General features: G+C 46.2%; 1 protein-coding gene across 1 annotated transcript in view; it reads left to right on the top strand.

Moving 5' to 3' along the window:
• The window catches only part of HMCN1 (hemicentin 1), a 921,797-nt gene that overhangs the window by 49,827 nt on the left and 852,012 nt on the right, over positions 1 to 19,958 (top strand). Inside the window, exon 2 of the mRNA XM_075322013.1 lies at positions 6,266 to 6,336. Coding sequence (XP_075178128.1) covers positions 6,266 to 6,336 — 71 coding nt within the window. The remainder of the gene's footprint in view (positions 1 to 6,265; positions 6,337 to 19,958) is intronic.

Here is a 19,958-nt window from a genome sequence, read left to right as displayed (position 1 = left end):
TATTGTTGTTATTGTACAGACAAAGAGTTATAGGTGTCACTGCTGTGAGGGGGACAGGAGCTAAATTTAACTCACAACTCTCTCTCAGAGGTGAATGTGGCTCTCAAGGTCAGAAAAATTCAAGACCACTGAAGGGCATAGCAGTGTTATGTAGGATGAGATAATGCAGAGCATTATACTGTGTGTGTGTGTGTGTGTGTGTGTGTGTGTATAAACATGTAGGTAAAAGATCAAGTGTGCACAGCTACAGACAGTAGGGGCAGACACAGTTCATGTTGGTCCGAGAAAGAAACAGGTTTTCGTATAGAACTTCAGTTTGCAGTGGGAGCAGATGTGATTCTAAGAGCTCAACAAGGCCACATGACATGGGTTTCTCCACAGCTAAGGGACACTGGAGCCAAGGAGAGCGTGGAAAAGTGGGTGAAAGGTATCCAAAGTAGTCAGCATTGTGACCAGAAGAACTAGTGACTTGAGTAAGCGGTTTCTCATATAGGACGCTTATAATCGAGGCCCCAGTTTACAACTTCACAAGGGGAAGGGCTTGGTCACATAATAGGTGAGAAGAAAAGAGAACCCTGGGCGGACGTACCAAAAGTATCAGTAGTGTGAGGCAAGCAGAACTGGATGTGGAGTCGCAGAAAGGGATGGTATGGCTCTCACGGACATTACTATGATGTTGAGCTGGTTGGTGTTGAAACAACTGAGACTAATGAAGAAAGGAACAACTAGGTTGGAAGTAGTGGGGGGAGGATTTGTAGTGATTAGTGGTAGGCAAATACTAACGTATTTGGGTTCGGATTTTTTATCTCGAATATTTCGTACTAGTCTTGTATTCATCACTAATAATGAATCTAATGCAAGTTAATGGGAAATTAATAATTGTCAGAGTATTATGCCACTTTAAAGTACGATCCCTCTTCTATTTGTGATAACCAGTGCAGGTAAAGTAGACAGCTCTAGCTGTGAGCTTTATCTTAGCTACTTATCAAAAATAGAGGGTTCCCAAAATGTTTTTAGAAAAGTATTTAAATAAATAATAAAATACTGACGTGGGCTCCTGCCCATTTTTGATAACCAGCACAGATAAAGCAGACAGCTGGGGACATGTATTCTAAGGCTGGGAAAGTCCATGGTTATTGGGTCCCCCCAGCCTAAAAATAAACCGCAGCCGTCCCATAATTGACGCATCCATTAAATGCAACAATTAGGGCACTTTACCCAGCCTGGTGTGGTGACAATTGGGGTAATATATGGAGTTGATGTCAGCTGTGATTTATCAAAAATCACAGCTGCCATCAAGCCCTAGGTTGGTAATGGAGAGGTGCCTATGAGACCCACCTAATAAACAACCCTGTAAATAAAAAGAAAAAAAAAACAAAAACATAACAATTCTTTATTTAAAATAATAAGAAAGCACCTCCTTTTACCAATTTCTTAACCCCCAAAACATCCCCGCAAGTCTGACATAATCCACACGATGTCCCACAACTATCCTGGCTCTGTTACATCCGGAGGCCATGGTGAACGGTGACATTAGAACATGTGACCACTCACCGTAGCCTCCAGGAAACACTGAAAGTAGCATGGGAGCTGCGAGAAGTGACCTCAGGTAAACTCAGTGCCGGACTATCTGACTACGTGTCACGGCGGCAGCTAGATTGAACTGGTCAACACCTGTGGGTGGATCAGTGATCTGCCCGCAGCTGTTAAAGGCACATGACAGCTGATCAAATCTGCCTTCATGTGCGGGGAAAGATGTAGGCTCGGTGTACTAGCCTGCATCAAAGCAAGGGACCTGACATATGATGTAAATACAGTATATGTCATATGAAGTGAAGGGGTTAAAGAGGCAGCAATGAAGAAAGATAATTTAAAAAAAGAGATAAAAACTGGGTACTGCTTACCATTAAATCAACGATACTAATGTCTCAGTGCAGTCAGGGCAGACGCATGGCAGCGCTGTAACAGGTGTAGACGCTTTCTCCAGGATGTCCAGCTGATGGAAGATGCTGCTAACAGATGGTGCTCACTCCAAAGGAAAAAGTCCATGGAAATTTACAAAAAGCAAGCTGAGGGCACTCACCATTCCAGTGCAGTTTTTTTTTATTTCATCTTGACTATATACATAAAAGGCAAAAGGGAGTGAGGGGGGCATTGAGGATGATAACACTGTTTTGCATCTCAACAGGTGCTTCAACAGATCCATAAAAGTGGATGTGTTGAAGCACCCATTGAGGTGCGAAACAGTGTTGTCTGTTATGATTCAGTGACCGAGTAGGATCAAAAAAAGGACAAAAACTAGGAAACCGAGTATGTTACCAGAGTGGTTGGAATCTCAGCGGACTGCAGAACTAGCACTAACACACAACTAGACGTAGCTGTGGGACGTGCCTACGATGACCTGATCGCCTCAACACAGCCGGAGAACTAATTATTTCTACAGAGAGAAATACAGGAAAGGCTAATCTGCCTCGGAGCAGTTCCTAAAGATATAGATAACCCCCCACATGTAAAGATTACGGTGATGTAGGAAAACACAATACACTGGTAGAAAACAGATTAGCAAAGATGAGACCCAAACTAGCTAAATAGGAAAGGACAGAGAAGAGCACCGTCTGAAAGCCGTGCAATACCCTATAATAAGAACCAACGCGCCTGATATGGAAAAATACTGAGCCCACACGGGCTCTCCCCCACTATATCAGGACTCTGGTGTTACTGGGATCCAAACAAACACTACTATAGTGGAGGGACTGAAATTAGTACCAAGCATGACAAAACAAAATACATCAAGCTGTGTGAATGCATGGTCCTGTAGAGAGCTAAGAAGGAGATGGAGGGTTTCTTGCTTGACTTTCTTTATTTCTATGTCTAGATGAATATTTATTATTATTAGATTCCTAAATGGGACTATCATAGCATTAGCATTCATATATCTTATTACTATCATATTGGTGATCTGGTCCCACACACTGTTTTTGTATTTATATTTATGATAGGGGAGACTGTGATAAGGCCTGCTGCGTTGCTGCCTTTTCAGAAAGGATTGGAGTTCCTTCATGGGGTAGGTGTTGTGCACGAGCGCGTTCGGCGTGCTGTGGCTGGAGGACTGACCTACGTCACCACTGGTGAGTTGTCGCCTGCGGTGTATGTAGGAGGTTTTTCGACCGCTGTGCGCTGTTCGCGCGTGCGCAGCACGCTGCCTCCTGGATACAAGCGTCATGGGGATATCACCATGACGCGGCTTGGGATTTCCATGTGGAGCTCTGCGCGTGCGCGGGCTGCGTCCTGCGGTTGGTGGCTTCTCGGCATCACTGATGGTGAGCAATGCCATTGGATTGATGTGGGCAGGCCTCCGGCTGTGGGTCGCTACTTCCGCGGTGTGCGCCGTAATTTATCACAACACTGTTTAATCTTAATCAGCTGCCACTGAGCTATATAGTCAGCTCACTGACCCCTCCACTTCACTCCCTGACGAAACGGGTGCGAAACAGTCGTTGGAGTGGCGTGGAGGGGTCGGTAGGTATCTATGGTTGTTAATGGGTATGGCCTGGATGTACCTTTGGTCTGTGTCTTATGTGTTCTGAATACTTATAGGGTTTTCCCTATGTTTTTCACGATTATACTAATAGTCATCATGTGATTTTGCTCTTTGTTTACATTGTTATCCTGACTCCATCTTGCCTTGTCCCATGTGCTTTGATTACTTACCGGGTTTCCCTATGTGTTCCATGATTATGCTAATATTTTTTATGTGATTCTGTTCTGTGTTCACATTGTTATCCTGACTCTATTTTGCCTGCTCATTGGGATTAGGGACATTTATTATAGCTATTCAGGGTTGATAGCTCTGATTAATAGAGCAATTCTTTATATCTATTTATAGATTGGAGCAGTTTTTTCTGTGATATTCTCAGTGAAAGCTGCCTCTATATTGATTTGTTTAGTTCAAACTACATTGTACTATTATCTCTATAGCACAAATTCCTTATTGGACACAGACCTCACAATAAATACATATATCTATCATTTGGCCACCTGGACATTACATATGTGTATAATTTCCCTACCTTCCCCTCCTTTTTGTTCTTATCATGTTTTTAATTGTGTGTAGGTTTTTAACCAATAAAATTTCTACTTATGAATTACTTGTGATAGTTTCTGGAATATTTTTGTTTGGTTTTAAAATAGGATATAAGCCTTAGTACCTAAACAGAAAAACAACAAGAAGATGGAAACCACCAGCAGAAGTACAAAGACCAAATTTATCTGAAAGGAGTTCTGGTAGACACAGGAAGAAGGCTGGCAGAATGTCCTTAGCACACAGGAGACAATATTAAGCACCAGCCAGGAACAAGAGAACACTACTCAGTTATATTGGCCCAGTCAGAACACCCTGATTGCCAATAATCCCCAGCTGTCTAGTTTCTATTCAGCAAGCCAACTTCACTACCAGCACTGACCACAGGAGGGAGCCCCAAACTGGAACCTAGTCCAAATGTATTCACAACAGTTGTTATCCTCTGTACCCCCCTCACTCCCCTTTTGCCTTTTATGTATATAGTCAAGATGAAATAAAAAAATGTTGCACTGGAATGGTGAGTGCCCTCAGCTTGCTTTTTGTAAAGCAGCAATGAAAATACTTATGCCTCTTTACAAGGCTACTATAGAATACTACCCACAGGTTTGGACATCTATGTTTCAGAAAGACAAATCTGAACTACAGTAGGTGAAGCATAGGATTACTAAAGCAAATAAAGGGAATAGTGGAAGGTGTAAATAATTGTTGCATTTTCACATATGTAAATAGCCTTTCATGAGAGGCATCCCTCTGGAGGAGTTCCCAACACATCCAATTGATAGCTGGGACATAGACCTCTTTACATACAGTGGGATATGTCAACCATTGGGTCCCATTACACTAGAAATGTATATTTCATGATATTTTACTGTATACCCAATGCTGGACTGGTGTGCCAAAATCCCTCCAGAAACATTGATTCTGAAGCCCACTATTCAGCTACTCGCAAAAATTACCTGACCCCAGCACATAGCTTAACTTAATTTTTTAGATAATAGTAAGCTGGGTAATTTCTTAATGCTTTTGTTTGTAAATAAATGTATAGGAATTGTATAGGCACTGCTCATTAGGAAGCCTTAAGGCCACTTCACACATAACGAGATCGTAAACGAGATCGTTACTACGTCACAGTTTCTGTGACGCAAGAACGACTTCAATTGCGATCTCGTCACGTTTGACACGTACCAACGATTCACCCCCTGCTGCGAAATCGCTGATCGATGCCGAACAGCTTGGGCCATTTCTGGCTCGTTGGAGTCCTGCTGGGCTGCATGAATCTGTATGTTTGACACCCTATTAACGATTTCGTTGACGACCTAGATGAGATGCACGAAGGCGTGTTGTTGCGTCCCCGTTTCCGCGCCCCTCTCTGCACCGATTGGTTAGCTCCAGGTGCAGGTGCGGCTTCGATCCGAAAAACACACCAACAAAGCGACCGGGTACAATGGACGAAGGAATCAGGGTGGAGACGCAGGTTCTATCTCAAAGCAAAGCGCAAAAGAAGTGACAAAGGGTGACGCGATCCAAAATTTAACCGCTAGATACGCCCCCAATCAGAACGCAGTATTGGCCGCCAATGAAAGCGGAGGGGGGGTATGGAAAAGGCGACGCAAATGCACGCCTACGTGACTCACTGCATTTTACTACGCCCCTAATGGGATTAGAATCGTTAACATAGTTGCTGTGTGACAGGGTCCCAGCGATTTGAAAGATCGTTATACGGGACGCATGCTCGTTCATAAACTCGTTATGTGTGACACCCAACATGCGATTTCAACAACGACTCATAAACGATCCAGAAAGTGTGACGTAGTAGCGATCTCGTTCACGATCTCGTTATGTGTGACTGGACCTTTACCATGGACCCACAATTGAATTCACTTGTGCCCTGTGTGCCATTCTGAGCCTGTGTATACCTATGTATCGTATAATATTCTATTCTGTACTTATCACTACAGCAAAAAAGGTATGCTAAAATGACCCTGTGCTGGGACAAAAGGGGCTCATGTTAATCATATACTCCAGCAGCTTCCTGGTATTGATGCAGAGCGTATGACTAAAATGAGACATGAAAAGACCCTACATGTACAATATACATACATAGTACAGGCATTCCATGATTTACAAGATATAATTTAACCCAAATCACATGAAGATTGATTAACACTAACATTTATCTTCCAGAAATTGGACCAGTCACAATCACAACAGATCCGGAGACATTTAAGAATGAACTTAAAGAATTATACGTACAGGTCAGTAAATGTAGTAAAGGACCGTGACATAAAGAGAATTGACACTCGAATGTTACTGTAGCTTTGTGTTGTCACATATACCAATTCATATGCTTGGTACAATATGTGAGATATGTTCTTTAGTTCATTTATTCCACTAATCTAGGATGTCTAATGGGTATGCCTATCATGGAGTGCAGATGGATGACACATCCAGTCTGCCATGTTCAGGCCATGATCAGTATGGTCTATGTTGTTTAACTTTCTGAATAGTGTAAAATCTAAACTAAAGTCTAAAGGCTACTTTACACACTGCGATATCGGTCCCGATATCGCTAGTGTGGGAACCCGCCCCCATCTGTTGCGCGACATGGGCAAATCTCTGCCCGTGCCGCACAACATCGCCCAGAGCCGTCACACATACTTACCTGTCCGGCGACACTGAAGCGTCACTGAACCGCCGCCCAATAGCAGCGGAGGGGCGGAGATGAGCGGGACGTAACATCCCGCCCACCTCCTTCCCTCCGCATAGCGGCCGGGAGGCAGGTAAGGGGAGCTTCCTCGTTCCTGCGGCGTCACACGGAGCGATGTGTGCTGCCGCAGGAACGAGGAACAACTTCGTTACTGCTGCAGTAACGATTTTTAAGAATGGACCCCCATGCCGCCGATTAGCGATTTTGCACGTTTTTGCAACGATGCAAAATCGCTTATCGGTGTCACACGCAACGGCATTGCTAATGCGGCCGGATGTGCATCACAAATTCCGTGACCCCAACGACTCCGCATTAGCGATGACGCAGCGTGTAAAGCCCGCTTAATAATACTTAGAACATACAGTGCGTCCACCCATATCCTGTCTAGCGGCAGCTATAGGCATAGAAGTGGTGTCTAGGTATAGTAAAGTAGCCATGCGCTACGCAATGAAACCACCTATAGCGCCACCTGGTGGAAAACATTAGGCGTAAGCATTTTTATCTCAAAAACAGAACGAGATAGAGAAAAAAGTGAATTACAAAGTTGTAGGGCATCATCAATTCAATACGAATCGACACCTTGCATACAGAAATGCTATGATATGAAACCCATGACCCCCCCATTGAATGCTGGTCACGCATATGGCGCTCATTTAACTTTGATGCTCAAAGTGGCCACCGTCAGCTGCAATGTACATCTGGACTCTGGACAGCATACTGTATCTTGCTGCACATTGTGTAATATGATATGTCGTCATAGGTCCTGCAATGTTGGTGGAGGGGTCGCATACAACTGCTGTTTAATGTGACCTCACAGAAAGAAGTCCAATGGGGTAAGGTCAGGTGAGTGTGGAGGCCACTCCACGCAGCCACCATACCCAATGACTTGTAGGAAGGTCTCCATGAGGTATCGCTTCACATCCGCAGCCTTGTTTGTTTTCCACCTTCAATATACCACAAGAAAAAAACCCCACCATAAAATTCAATACTTTATTTCACAAATCAACAAGTACAAACTTAAAAACAGAGTTGGTTTGATACCTTAAAGTCACCAGTTAAAGGGAGGGGCATAGTGGGCCAATTTCCCTATTGTGACCCTTCCTAACAGCAGGGGTCGGCACCCTAATTATATAGCCGTTATGGCGCCCCTGCTCCAGCGTGGACTGACCCTTCTCACCCTATCCTAACACTATTATTTGTGCTGCTGATCTCAATGAGAGCTTCCATATGGTATTTGGTGAAGTTCTCATGCATTCACCCAAGCATTCAATTGATGGGAATTTCCAATATGTGTCTATAAATTCCCAAATAAAATAGACATCTCAGCAGTGGTTAGTATAGTAGAAGGTACTGTCCATCTTGTATCAAACTTATTATGTCACCAGTCAATAGTGTAGCCCAATCGCCACCGCTTCGCCAATTGGCATAGCTCACTGCCCATCACACATTGTTGTAGCAAATTCGCCTACTATTTCGCCATAAGGTATAGCTCCTTGCCCGACGCGTTTCTCCTCCTCAATCAACAATCGAGCGGAGGTTCATCAGGGGCTATTCAGGGCTCAGTTGCATGGATGTCAGTCTGCAATTATCAATATACCTATATTAGATGATTGATTACCACATTCGGAGTCCACACACTATATCTCTATATGGGGCCATTACTCACATTGCATCAATGCCAAAACAAGTAATGATTCAATCCTTCAATAAGGCAATGTCGTTCCCGCTGAAAGCATATACATATATAGGTAAGTCTAAACGACATTCCCATTAAATTGCAAAGACCAGCGGGCCATTTTATAAAGCCCAGTACTCACTCATAATCAGATACTGTCTGGGACTGCCCGTTCCTATTTATGCCACAGATATTCATGTCCTCAGTGAGATATCAGCTGTGAAACAACATAAATCCACTCAACATCCCCTTAACTCCTTCATATTCTCTAAGTCAAATCGACATCATCAGAAGGGTACTTACTCAGGTATCTCATTATCTGGATTTTGAGGCTGGCCCCACTTCAATGGTGGATGGATATTGGCGCCTAGCGTACTGCCAGGCTCTGACAAGTTTAAATCCCCCTCCATGTCAGCGTCATATTGCCTCATTTCCGGATCGTAATTCAAAACCGGTCATCCAGGGGGGGGGAGGGAGGGAAAGGAGGAGGGATGTGATTCGCGTAGCCACACGTCCATCAGTACTGTCCACCGGCTGACGTACGATGGCACACTCCCCCAGCCCTCATACATTTGGCCTTATCGGCACTGCTATGTATGTGATCATTATAGGGAAAGACAGGAGGGGCGTGGTTTGTGCGGTCTGACATCCGTCAATACCGCCCACACCATGACGCTCCAAGACACTCCTCCCAGCCATCACATGATCGGCAATCACAGCACTCGTCATCCATTGCCGGTCATCTTAGGAGGAACGGGGCGCGGTTTATGCGGTCTGACGTCCGTCAGTACCGCCCATAGCATGACGCACATGAACCACCTCCCGGCCGTCACGAAATCCGCAGTCCAGGCGCTCCCATGTATATACAGCTATGTCGTCATGTAGTGGGAGGGGCGGCGTTACCTCCCACCTCCACTCCCGACCTTAGCCTTCAGTGAGAAATCATCTGGTTACCTCACTTCCTGCACTGGCAAAGATTCCACATACTAGAATCAGGATGCCCTGCTTCCGGCCTTGTAACTATGCACGATATTAGAAACCTTTATTACTATTATGCGGAATCTCGCATATCTAGTATGTTTAAGGTCTATAAGGGCTCAATTACTGTAAAACGTCCCTATTTATCATTATGTTTTCTATATCTCTCTATTTATACCCCATACTTCTGCCTAGATGCAAAACCGGAACCCATGACGCACCCTGATTAGTATTATTATTGCCTCCTCCCCCTTAATTCCCACTACCCCCAGTGTCCAATACTATTGACCCCACACATATCCTGATCTTCCCCAAGACATCTGAAATTATGGACTCCATGGAACACAATCAATTCTAATTAATTTTCACTGGTCTACCCTATCATTAATCTGACTCAATCATTGATCATATATGAACACTGAAATTCCTAATGGCTAGTAACATATACACAGCCTCATTTTAACACTCTCCTTCCATTAGAAGGGCTATTATGTGTACCTTGGCTATACTTATCCGATCTCAAATTAAATAAAGCTTACAAAACTCAACTGCTCATTGAGCCCCTCTGGATGTACAGTTCGCAACCAAAAGATCCATCGGGTCTCTCTTTGGATAATTATTTTATCCCAATCACCACGTCTCATCGGGACCGGTATAGTCTCTATGGTACTAAAGGAGAGAACACCCACATCCCCGCCATGACATCCATTAACATGGCGGGCGATGGGAGTGTCCCTTTTATTCCTAACATCTCCCAGATGTTCGCTTATTCTGACTCTCAATTGTCTTTTTGTTTTCCCCACATAGTTAAGTGGACACACACATGTACACAAGTAGACAACTCCCTCCGTCCTACAATTGGCAAAATTTCTGTTCCTGTATGTCCTCCCAGTGCTCACGCTTGTAAAGTCCTTTGATGGAGTGATGTATTTACAGAATGAACATTTGCCACACCTGAAAGTCCCCGTCCCTCTCTGGTCTAGCCAGGTTCCTGGTTTTTGTGGGGGGGTATATAAACTATGGACCACATGGTCCTTTATTGTACGGCCTCTCCTGTAGGTCACCGATGGTACATCTGTGATTACTCCACCAATGTCTGGGTCACTGGCTAGTATTCCCCAGTATTTCCTCAAAATCCCCATCACTTTGCCATTCTGGTCGTCATATGTGCCAATCAGTCTGGTTTTCAGAGTATCCTCATTTCTCTGTCTTGGTACCAATAATTTGGTCCGTTCACTCTGCCAGGCATGTTCATAGGCCGCATTTATTGTTCCCAGAGGGTATCCTCTTTGAATAAATCTGTTCCTCAGGTACCTCGACTGTTTGTCAAAGTCCTCTGTCAAGGAGCAGTTCCTGCGTAAACGCAGGAACTGCCCCTTGGGGATCCCTCTCTTTAGCGGGGTGGGATGGAAACTCCTCCAGTGCAACAAGCTATTGGTGGAGTTAGGTTTTCTATAGATATTTGTTTTTAGCCGTCCATTGATGTCTTTCTGGATGAAGGTGTCTAAAAAAGGGATCTTATCACCTCCTATCTCATACGTTAGTCTAAGTCCCAGATTGTTGTTGTTGAGATATCCCACAAATGAAATAAACGACTCCTCAGTACCGGACCATATGATGATCACATCATCAATATATCGCCCCCAAAAGCTAATTTGGGGGCTCCATATCGTGTCCTCTTCACCAAATACCACTGTATCCTCCCACCAGCCCAGGAACAGGTTTGCGTATGTGGGAGCACAAGGGCTCCCCATCGCAGTGCCCCTGAGCTGGTGGTAGAATCTTGAGTCAAAAATAAAGTAATTCCTGGTGAGAATAAATTCCATGAGGTTACGTATAAATCTATTGTGAGGACTATATTGGATCCCACGTGATGAAAGAAAGTACTCAATAGCACCCAAGCCATGTTCATGGGGGATTCGGCTATATAGTGATTCTACATCTATTGATACCAGGATGGCCTCTTTCTCAACTGTCAGGCCCTCTATTCTTCTGAGTAGATCCATCGTATCCCTAATGTGCGATGGTAGGGCTGTTACAAACGATCGCAGGACTTGATCCACATACGTGCTAATATTTTGACAAAGGGCCTCAATCCCCGAGACGATAGGTCGTCCTTTTAGGGGGTTGAGCCCTTTGTGTACTTTAGGCATTGTATAAAATGTGGCTATCTTAGGATGTTTGGGATACAAGAACTCCAATTCCTCTTTAGAGATTAACCTGTCATCTCTCGCTATATCCAGGAGCTCTTTTAGTTCACCCCTGTAGATGTCTGTGGGATCTTTCCTGAGAACTTCATATGTATCTCTATCATTAAGGAGTGTCAAACACATTTGTACATATTCTGATCTATTCATGATCACTGTATTCCCGCCTTTATCAGACGGTTTCACCACAATATCCAAGTTTTTCTCCAAACTACTTAGGGCCTCCCTTTCTTGTCTTGTTAAGTTAGCGGGGGCGGGACTATGTTTAGGGTCAATTTTCATCAGTTCACTGGTCACCAATTTACAAAAAATCTCTGTACTATCGTGTTCCCCAGGCGGGGGCATTTTAGTACTTTTGTTCTTTAGGGTGGAGAAAGGGCCTTCACCTTCCAATCTCTTCCCTTCCTCCTCCAATTCCATCAGTATATCAAAATCCTCCATCATATCCGATGGTAGATCCAATCTTTGGCATTTCATTCGATTACTTATGGCAAAGTATTTTTTCCATTTTAACTTTCGAATGAAAAGGTTCAGGTCTTTCACCCATGTAAATGCATCAAACCTTACAGTGGGTACAAAGCCCAACCCTGCCCTCAACACCGATAGTTCGGTTTCTGATAATTGATGATCCGATAAATTGATGACCTGTGTCCTGTTTACCATGTCATCCCCCACCCCACCTAGGCCCTGTTCGTTTTTGATGGTACCCGGTCCCTTAAATCGTAAGGTCTCATATCCTTCCTTTCTAAAAAAGAAGAGGATGGAGGGGGAAGTGGGGGGGCCATTGATGTAGATAAAAATCCAGAGCCAGATGATCCATTGCCATCCGTATTCCCCTGGTGAATGTTTTGATTGTATTTTGGCCCTCCTCCCTTTCTGAAACCTCCCCTCCATCTCCTCCTTCCAGATCCTCTCGGAATCCATGGATTCCGGCTAGTCCTGCTCTCTGAGTCCGATGACTCTACTTCTGTAGATGAGACTTCACCAGGATAGAAATTGCGGCTATTATCTTGAAAATTATACGCTTGCTTCTCCCTAAAGTCTTTCAGATCTCTTATAAATCTCTTGTGTTTCCTGTCTTTGATACTAATTCTATAGCGTTCAACCGAGGTTTTTAATGCTATCTCCCTACTAGAGAAATCTGTCTCTGCCTTATGTTTAAGGGCCGTCTCTATGAGTTCCTGTAACTTAGTCGTTGTTTTTTGTAGTGTATTTTTCTCCTCTTCGAGAAGAATTCCCATAAATCTTAGGGATGAAGCAACAGATTCCTCTTCCCACTTTGCTAGTAGTTCTGATGATCTCGACCTAGGTGCAGGTGAAATCAGAATGCGTAGACCTCTGGGGACTACCCTGTTCTTAATATAATTGTCAAGGGATTGCACCTCCCACCATGACTTTATATTTTCTTTGTATCCTATCAACAATTCCGAAAAAATGGATCTTAGGGTTTGAGTTTGCATAGGGGTGTCCTCACTGAGCAGTTCAGAAAAAGCCTCCTTGGCATCATTTAGCCAAGTATTGTCCCCAATCGGACCGGACAAAAAACCAGCCATACTATTTTGTCAACAACCTTAAACCAATAATCTGGGGGGTCTTAGAACCAATATACCACAAGAAAAAAACCCCACCATAAAATTCAATACTTTATTTCACAAATCAACAAGTACAAACTTAAAAACAGAGTTGGTTTGATACCTTAAAGTCACCAGTTAAAGGGAGGGGCATAGTGGGCCAATTTCCCTATTGTGACCCTTCCTAACAGCAGGGGTCGGCACCCTAATTATATAGCCGTTATGGCGCCCCTGCTCCAGCGTGGACTGACCCTTCTCACCCTATCCTAACACTATTATTTGTGCTGCTGATCTCAATGAGAGCTTCCATATGGTATTTGGTGAAGTTCTCATGCATTCACCCAAGCATTCAATTGATGGGAATTTCCAATATGTGTCTATAAATTCCCAAATAAAATAGACATCTCAGCAGTGGTTAGTATAGTAGAAGGTACTGTCCATCTTGTATCAAACTTATTATGTCACCAGTCAATAGTGTAGCCCAATCGCCACCGCTTCGCCAATTGGCATAGCTCACTGCCCATCACACATTGTTGTAGCAAATTCGCCTACTATTTCGCCATAAGGTATAGCTCCTTGCCCGACGCGTTTCTCCTCCTCAATCAACAATCGAGCGGAGGTTCATCAGGGGCTATTCAGGGCTCAGTTGCATGGATGTCAGTCTGCAATTATCAATATACCTATATTAGATGATTGATTACCACATTCGGAGTCCACACACTATATCTCTATATGGGGCCATTACTCACATTGCATCAATGCCAAAACAAGTAATGATTCAATCCTTCAATAAGGCAATGTCGTTCCCGCTGAAAGCATATACATATATAGGTAAGTCTAAACGACATTCCCATTAAATTGCAAAGACCAGCGGGCCATTTTATAAAGCCCAGTACTCACTCATAATCAGATACTGTCTGGGACTGCCCGTTCCTATTTATGCCACAGATATTCATGTCCTCAGTGAGATATCAGCTGTGAAACAACATAAATCCACTCAACATCCCCTTAACTCCTTCATATTCTCTAAGTCAAATCGACATCATCAGAAGGGTACTTACTCAGGTATCTCATTATCTGGATTTTGAGGCTGGCCCCACTTCAATGGTGGATGGATATTGGCGCCTAGCGTACTGCCAGGCTCTGACAAGTTTAAATCCCCCTCCATGTCAGCGTCATATTGCCTCATTTCCGGATCGTAATTCAAAACCGGTCATCCAGGGGGGGGGAGGGAGGGAAAGGAGGAGGGATGTGATTCGCGTAGCCACACGTCCATCAGTACTGTCCACCGGCTGACGTACGATGGCACACTCCCCCAGCCCTCATACATTTGGCCTTATCGGCACTGCTATGTATGTGATCATTATAGGGAAAGACAGGAGGGGCGTGGTTTGTGCGGTCTGACATCCGTCAATACCGCCCACACCATGACGCTCCAAGACACTCCTCCCAGCCATCACATGATCGGCAATCACAGCACTCGTCATCCATTGCCGGTCATCTTAGGAGGAACGGGGCGCGGTTTATGCGGTCTGACGTCCGTCAGTACCGCCCATAGCATGACGCACATGAACCACCTCCCGGCCGTCACGAAATCCGCAGTCCAGGCGCTCCCATGTATATACAGCTATGTCGTCATGTAGTGGGAGGGGCGGCGTTACCTCCCACCTCCACTCCCGACCTTAGCCTTCAGTGAGAAATCATCTGGTTACCTCACTTCCTGCACTGGCAAAGATTCCACATACTAGAATCAGGATGCCCTGCTTCCGGCCTTGTAACTATGCACGATATTAGAAACCTTTATTACTATTATGCGGAATCTCGCATATCTAGTATGTTTAAGGTCTATAAGGGCTCAATTACTGTAAAACGTCCCTATTTATCATTATGTTTTCTATATCTCTCTATTTATACCCCATACTTCTGCCTAGATGCAAAACCGGAACCCATGACGCACCCTGATTAGTATTATTATTGCCTCCTCCCCCTTAATTCCCACTACCCCCAGTGTCCAATACTATTGACCCCACACATATCCTGATCTTCCCCAAGACATCTGAAATTATGGACTCCATGGAACACAATCAATTCTAATTAATTTGTTTTCCACCTTCTAATCATAGCATTTCTGTATGCAAGGTGTCGATTCGTATTGAATTGATGATGCCCTACAACTTTGTAATTCACTTTTTTTCTCTATTTCTTTCCGTTTTCAAAATAAAAATGCTAACTCTGTTGTTTTCCACCAGGTGTCGCTATAGGTGCTTTCATTGCATAAAACATAGCTACTGTACTATACCTTGACACCACTTCTATGCCTATAGCTGCCGTCGTTCTCAAGTTAATGGCGGTGGACAGGACATGGGTGGACAGTCACAAATTATTTTTTGTTCTTAATATCAATGGTATCAGGGAGGAAGTTTTTTTTGATCCGTAAAATGTTCATTGCAGTAAGGAAATTATAACACCATATTCTGATACTTGGCATATAAGAAAAATGTTCACATGCAGCATTAAAACCTTTTCCCATTCACCGGCATGGAATAGATTTTCTTTTGCAGATATTTTTGTAACCAATCTGCCCCAAGTGAACTTATACATTTGAAACTAGAAGTTTACATACACTATTTAAAAAGACACATCTGCATGTTTTTCACACTATTTGACATGAAATCATCATAAACCTTTCCTGTTTTAGGTCAATTAGGAACCAAAATTATTTATATTTGCCAAATGCCAGAATAATGAGAGAAAGAGTGTTTTAAGGCATTTTTATTATTTTCTGCAAAGTCAAAAGTTTATATACACTAAGGGGTACTTTGCATGCTGCGACATCGCTACTGCAATATCGTCGGGGGTCAAATCGAAAGTGACGCACATCCGGCATCGGTAACGACATCGCAACGTGTAAAGCCTAGATGCGCCGAAAAACTATCGCAAAAGCGTCGAAAATCGGTGATCTGTGTAGTGTCGGTGTGAGGGAAACCCTGGGATATGAAGATGAATTATGACTTCCAGTCATAATCACTCTCATCACTCCATGGCAGTGCCCCCTCCCTTCTTGTTCTCAGATGTCCAGCATCTGTGAAGGTGTCACATCCTAGCAACACATCCCATGGCCATCTCCTGTGATATGGAGATTAGGTGATGTGGGAACAATGGACACAGGATGACTCCCTGCCGTGACCCTGTAGTAGGGGCTGCTATCTAGTTAGCAAGCTTGGAAGTATCCAGACAGGACGACTCCAGTAAAAAATGGTTCATATCTCGCAAGCCATATTTCCGATAAATATGGCAACCATAAAAATGGTGTCTCCGCATGCGGACGATGCTGGCACACCCTTTTTATGGGAGCAGGACCTGGGGAAATACCCCAGGCGTGATATCAGCCAATGGGGAACTAGTAGACAAGTCATGAGTCCTCTCGTTCTGTAGCTAAATTCATAGCTGTCACAATGAGAGCATTGGCGTCCGCCTACGACGCTCCCAGGCAAAGTTATGGCCCATATTCCATGTGTGGGTATTGTCCATAACTCCAGCCAGGGGTGGAGCAGTGCTCCCTCTGAGGTCACTAAGGTAGGAGGGGACCTGGATTTGCCCAGGTTGATAACCCTACTTCGGCCATTTTCCAGTGTTCTTCTGCTCGGGGGCCTGGTTGGGAAAGACCTGTGAGGGAGTTCCTGGAAACCTGGTCTACAGCGCCCCCCTGTGGCCAGACGCACAAGGTAACTGCTGGAACTGTGTATGCCTGTTTGTAACCCATGCTTTGATTGTAACTGTACTCTGACATATGTATATTCTGTAGATTCCCTATTGTATATATTGTAGTTTCTAGTGTGGCTTTAGGCTGATTAAATTATATAATTAATCTTGGGCTGTTCTGTTATCTCGATCTTGAATCCCACGTCTGTGTGTTCGGCTAATAGTTACCGTGAAGCGGTTGGTGGCAGCGAGTTGTGCCAAGGATTATTGTGGGGAGGCCAGTGAGATTCGGGGAGGTTTTATATATTCCGCCCGCGGAGGTCGGGGGAATATATACCCTACTCTCACCGGGGACCCTTCAATAATCGGCATAAGTAGTATAGCGGCCTCCTTGCTTATTGTCGGGCAATTCCATAATTGGCCTGACTATAAGAGGGGCGCTAGAGAGCGCGTCACGTGCTCTGTCTGTCGGTCGGGAGGTATAAAGGAGGGGTGACCCCCACTTGTTACCCCCCGATTGTGACGTACTGGTAGCCAGCGCGGGGGATTTCTGAGTGACCCCCCCCGGTGGTTCGTGACATATTGGTGGCAGCGGTGGGATCGAGATAATAGTGTGTGTGAGTGTGAGACCCATACTCCCAGACACTAAAGACTGCCTGCAGCAGCTGTGGCTGCTGGGGTCTTCAGACTAGCTCAACACTAGAGTGTCAGAGTGCAGATACTGTAAGGTGTGTGGGCGCATCAGGTGTCAGTTCTGTGTCAGTGACCAAAAGTCTGCAACAATGGCTGAGAGCACCAGGAGCAAAGCCAAAGGAATGGCTCAGGCCAGAGACGATGAGGAGGTTGTCCACGAGTCCTCCAGGAGCCCGACGCCAGAGAACAGCTCTGCAGAGGACATCGCACAACCTGGCACTGCTGGACAAAATGAGGAGGAGCTCGCCCAAGGGTCCTCAACGAGCCAGATGCCAGTCCTCCGCTCTGAAATGGACAGTGAATCACCTGGCTCTGCAGCGTGCCGCAGATCATCACTTGCCAATCCCTCCGGCCTGAGAGGTGCAGAGGCCCTCCTTCAAGCTGCCTTGGCCAGGCTTATGGCTGGAGACCGGGATACCTACGAGATACTCATGGCCGAGCGTGAGCGACAGGCAGCGCGTGACACTGAGGCTGCGGAGCGGCAAGCAGCGCGTGAGGCTGCGGAGCGGCAGGCAGCGCGTGAAGAGCCAGAGCGCCAGGCAGAGCGTGACTACCAGCTGCAGCTAGCTCAGCTCCGGCCCTCATCAGCCACATGTGACCTTCAAAACACCAAACTTCCAAAGGTCCGTGTTGAGGACTTCCCAGTGCTGGAGAAGGATGGAGACTTGGACTCTTTCCTGACTGCTTTTGAATGGACTTGCTTGCAGCACCATCTGGACAAGGATCAGTGGGCCAAATACCTGACCCCCCGTCTAAGGGGTAAGGCCCTGGATATCCTTGGGGACTTGCCTGCTGAGGCAGATCAGGGCTACGACACCATCAAGCGGGCCCTGATCCAACAGTACAACCTCACTCCAGAGTCCTACCGCAAGAAGTTCCGGACCCTGCAAAAGGGACCAAAGGACTCCTGGGCTGACCACCGGCGGGCACTTGCCCGAGCTGCCGACCACTGGACCCAAGGCCTGCAGCTTTCCACCGGACCGGAGATCCTGGACTTGTTCATCACGGAGCAACTCTTGTGGAACTGCCCTGAGGATCTCCGCCAGTTCATCCGAGACCAGAAGCCAAAGGGGTCCACGGCTACAGCTGCCCTGGCCGATGACTACACCAACAATCGGGCTCCTGAGGCCAGGAGAGCAGCCACCAGCAGCACCTGGAGAGGGGGTAAGATGAATTCTACGACTGCCCCACCTGCCCCTAGACTGCAGGGGGTGTCCCCCTCAACTCCCCTCTCCAGGCCCGTGGCAGAACCAAGACGGTGCCACCAGTGCAACCTACCTGGACACTTCAAGGCCATGTGCCCTCAGCGTCCCAAGGCCCCGGCTCCGTCCCCGTCCCAAGGGCCGCCCAAGGTGTATTGTGTGGGTGGGGGTGGTGGTAGGTCCCTGGACAGCTTCCAACCTGTCACCGTCGGCCGGTCTGTGACCATAGGATTGCGAGACAGCGCCTCGGAGGTGACTCTGGTGCGGCCTGGGATGGTGTCCCCCCAAGACTTGATCCCTGGAAAAACCCTCGCTGTCTCCGGGATTGGAGGCATTGACCCGGCGCTGCCTGTTGCTGACATTTATGTGGACTGGGGCGCAGGGCGAGGGGTGAGGGAGGTGGGGGTAACTGATCGGATCCCTGCAAACGTGCTACTTGGGACAGATTTGGGGCAGATAACCTCCCAGTTTGGGCCCCCCCCAAGGGCTGAACTTTCAGCCAGTACTGACGTGCCTCCGGACAATGTTGATGTGTTCTCCATGAATGATGTAAGGGAGGAGGGAGTGAACTCTGATTTTTCTGCTTGCATAGACACACACACAGCTGCAGCTGTGACAGGAGGGGAGGGGGTCAGAGAAAGGTGTGACAATGCCTCTACAAGTAATCAGCCAGTGAGCTGGGATCTGTTGCCCTCTGCAGGGATAAGCAGAGAGCAGGGTGCTGCAGGGGGAGGACCAGTGTGTGGGGTGGGGGCTACCACAGCAAATGTGGGGTCCCCAGAGATTTCACAGCGGGGTTCTGTTGCTGCAGGGGGGGAACAGGCAGGTGAGATTGGGGCCGGTCCCGGAGCGGAAGTGCTCCCAGGTAAGATCTCGGTGCAGGGTTCCCCCACAACCGGGGTGTCAGGAAGCCAGGTAGGTCTGCCTGAACCGGCGACTTGGTCAGGAACGGAGGAGGAGCAGGCACGACCCACGGTCGCAGCGGCTGTGGCCGCTGTCACCCGCAGTGGGAGTGCTGGAAGCCAAGGGGCCTCCCGGAGGTCCGATAGCTCTTCCCCTTCTGACCAAGTGGCAGCCGAGTCAGGTGGAGGCCAGGACACAGGTCCCGGGGTACTGACCGAAGATGTGACAGTCTCGTCGAT

This window comes from Anomaloglossus baeobatrachus, chromosome 8, assembly GCF_048569485.1.
Source record: "Anomaloglossus baeobatrachus isolate aAnoBae1 chromosome 8, aAnoBae1.hap1, whole genome shotgun sequence".
Taxonomy (NCBI): Eukaryota; Metazoa; Chordata; class Amphibia; order Anura; family Aromobatidae; genus Anomaloglossus; species Anomaloglossus baeobatrachus.
This window is presented reverse-complemented; position numbering and strand designations above follow the sequence as displayed.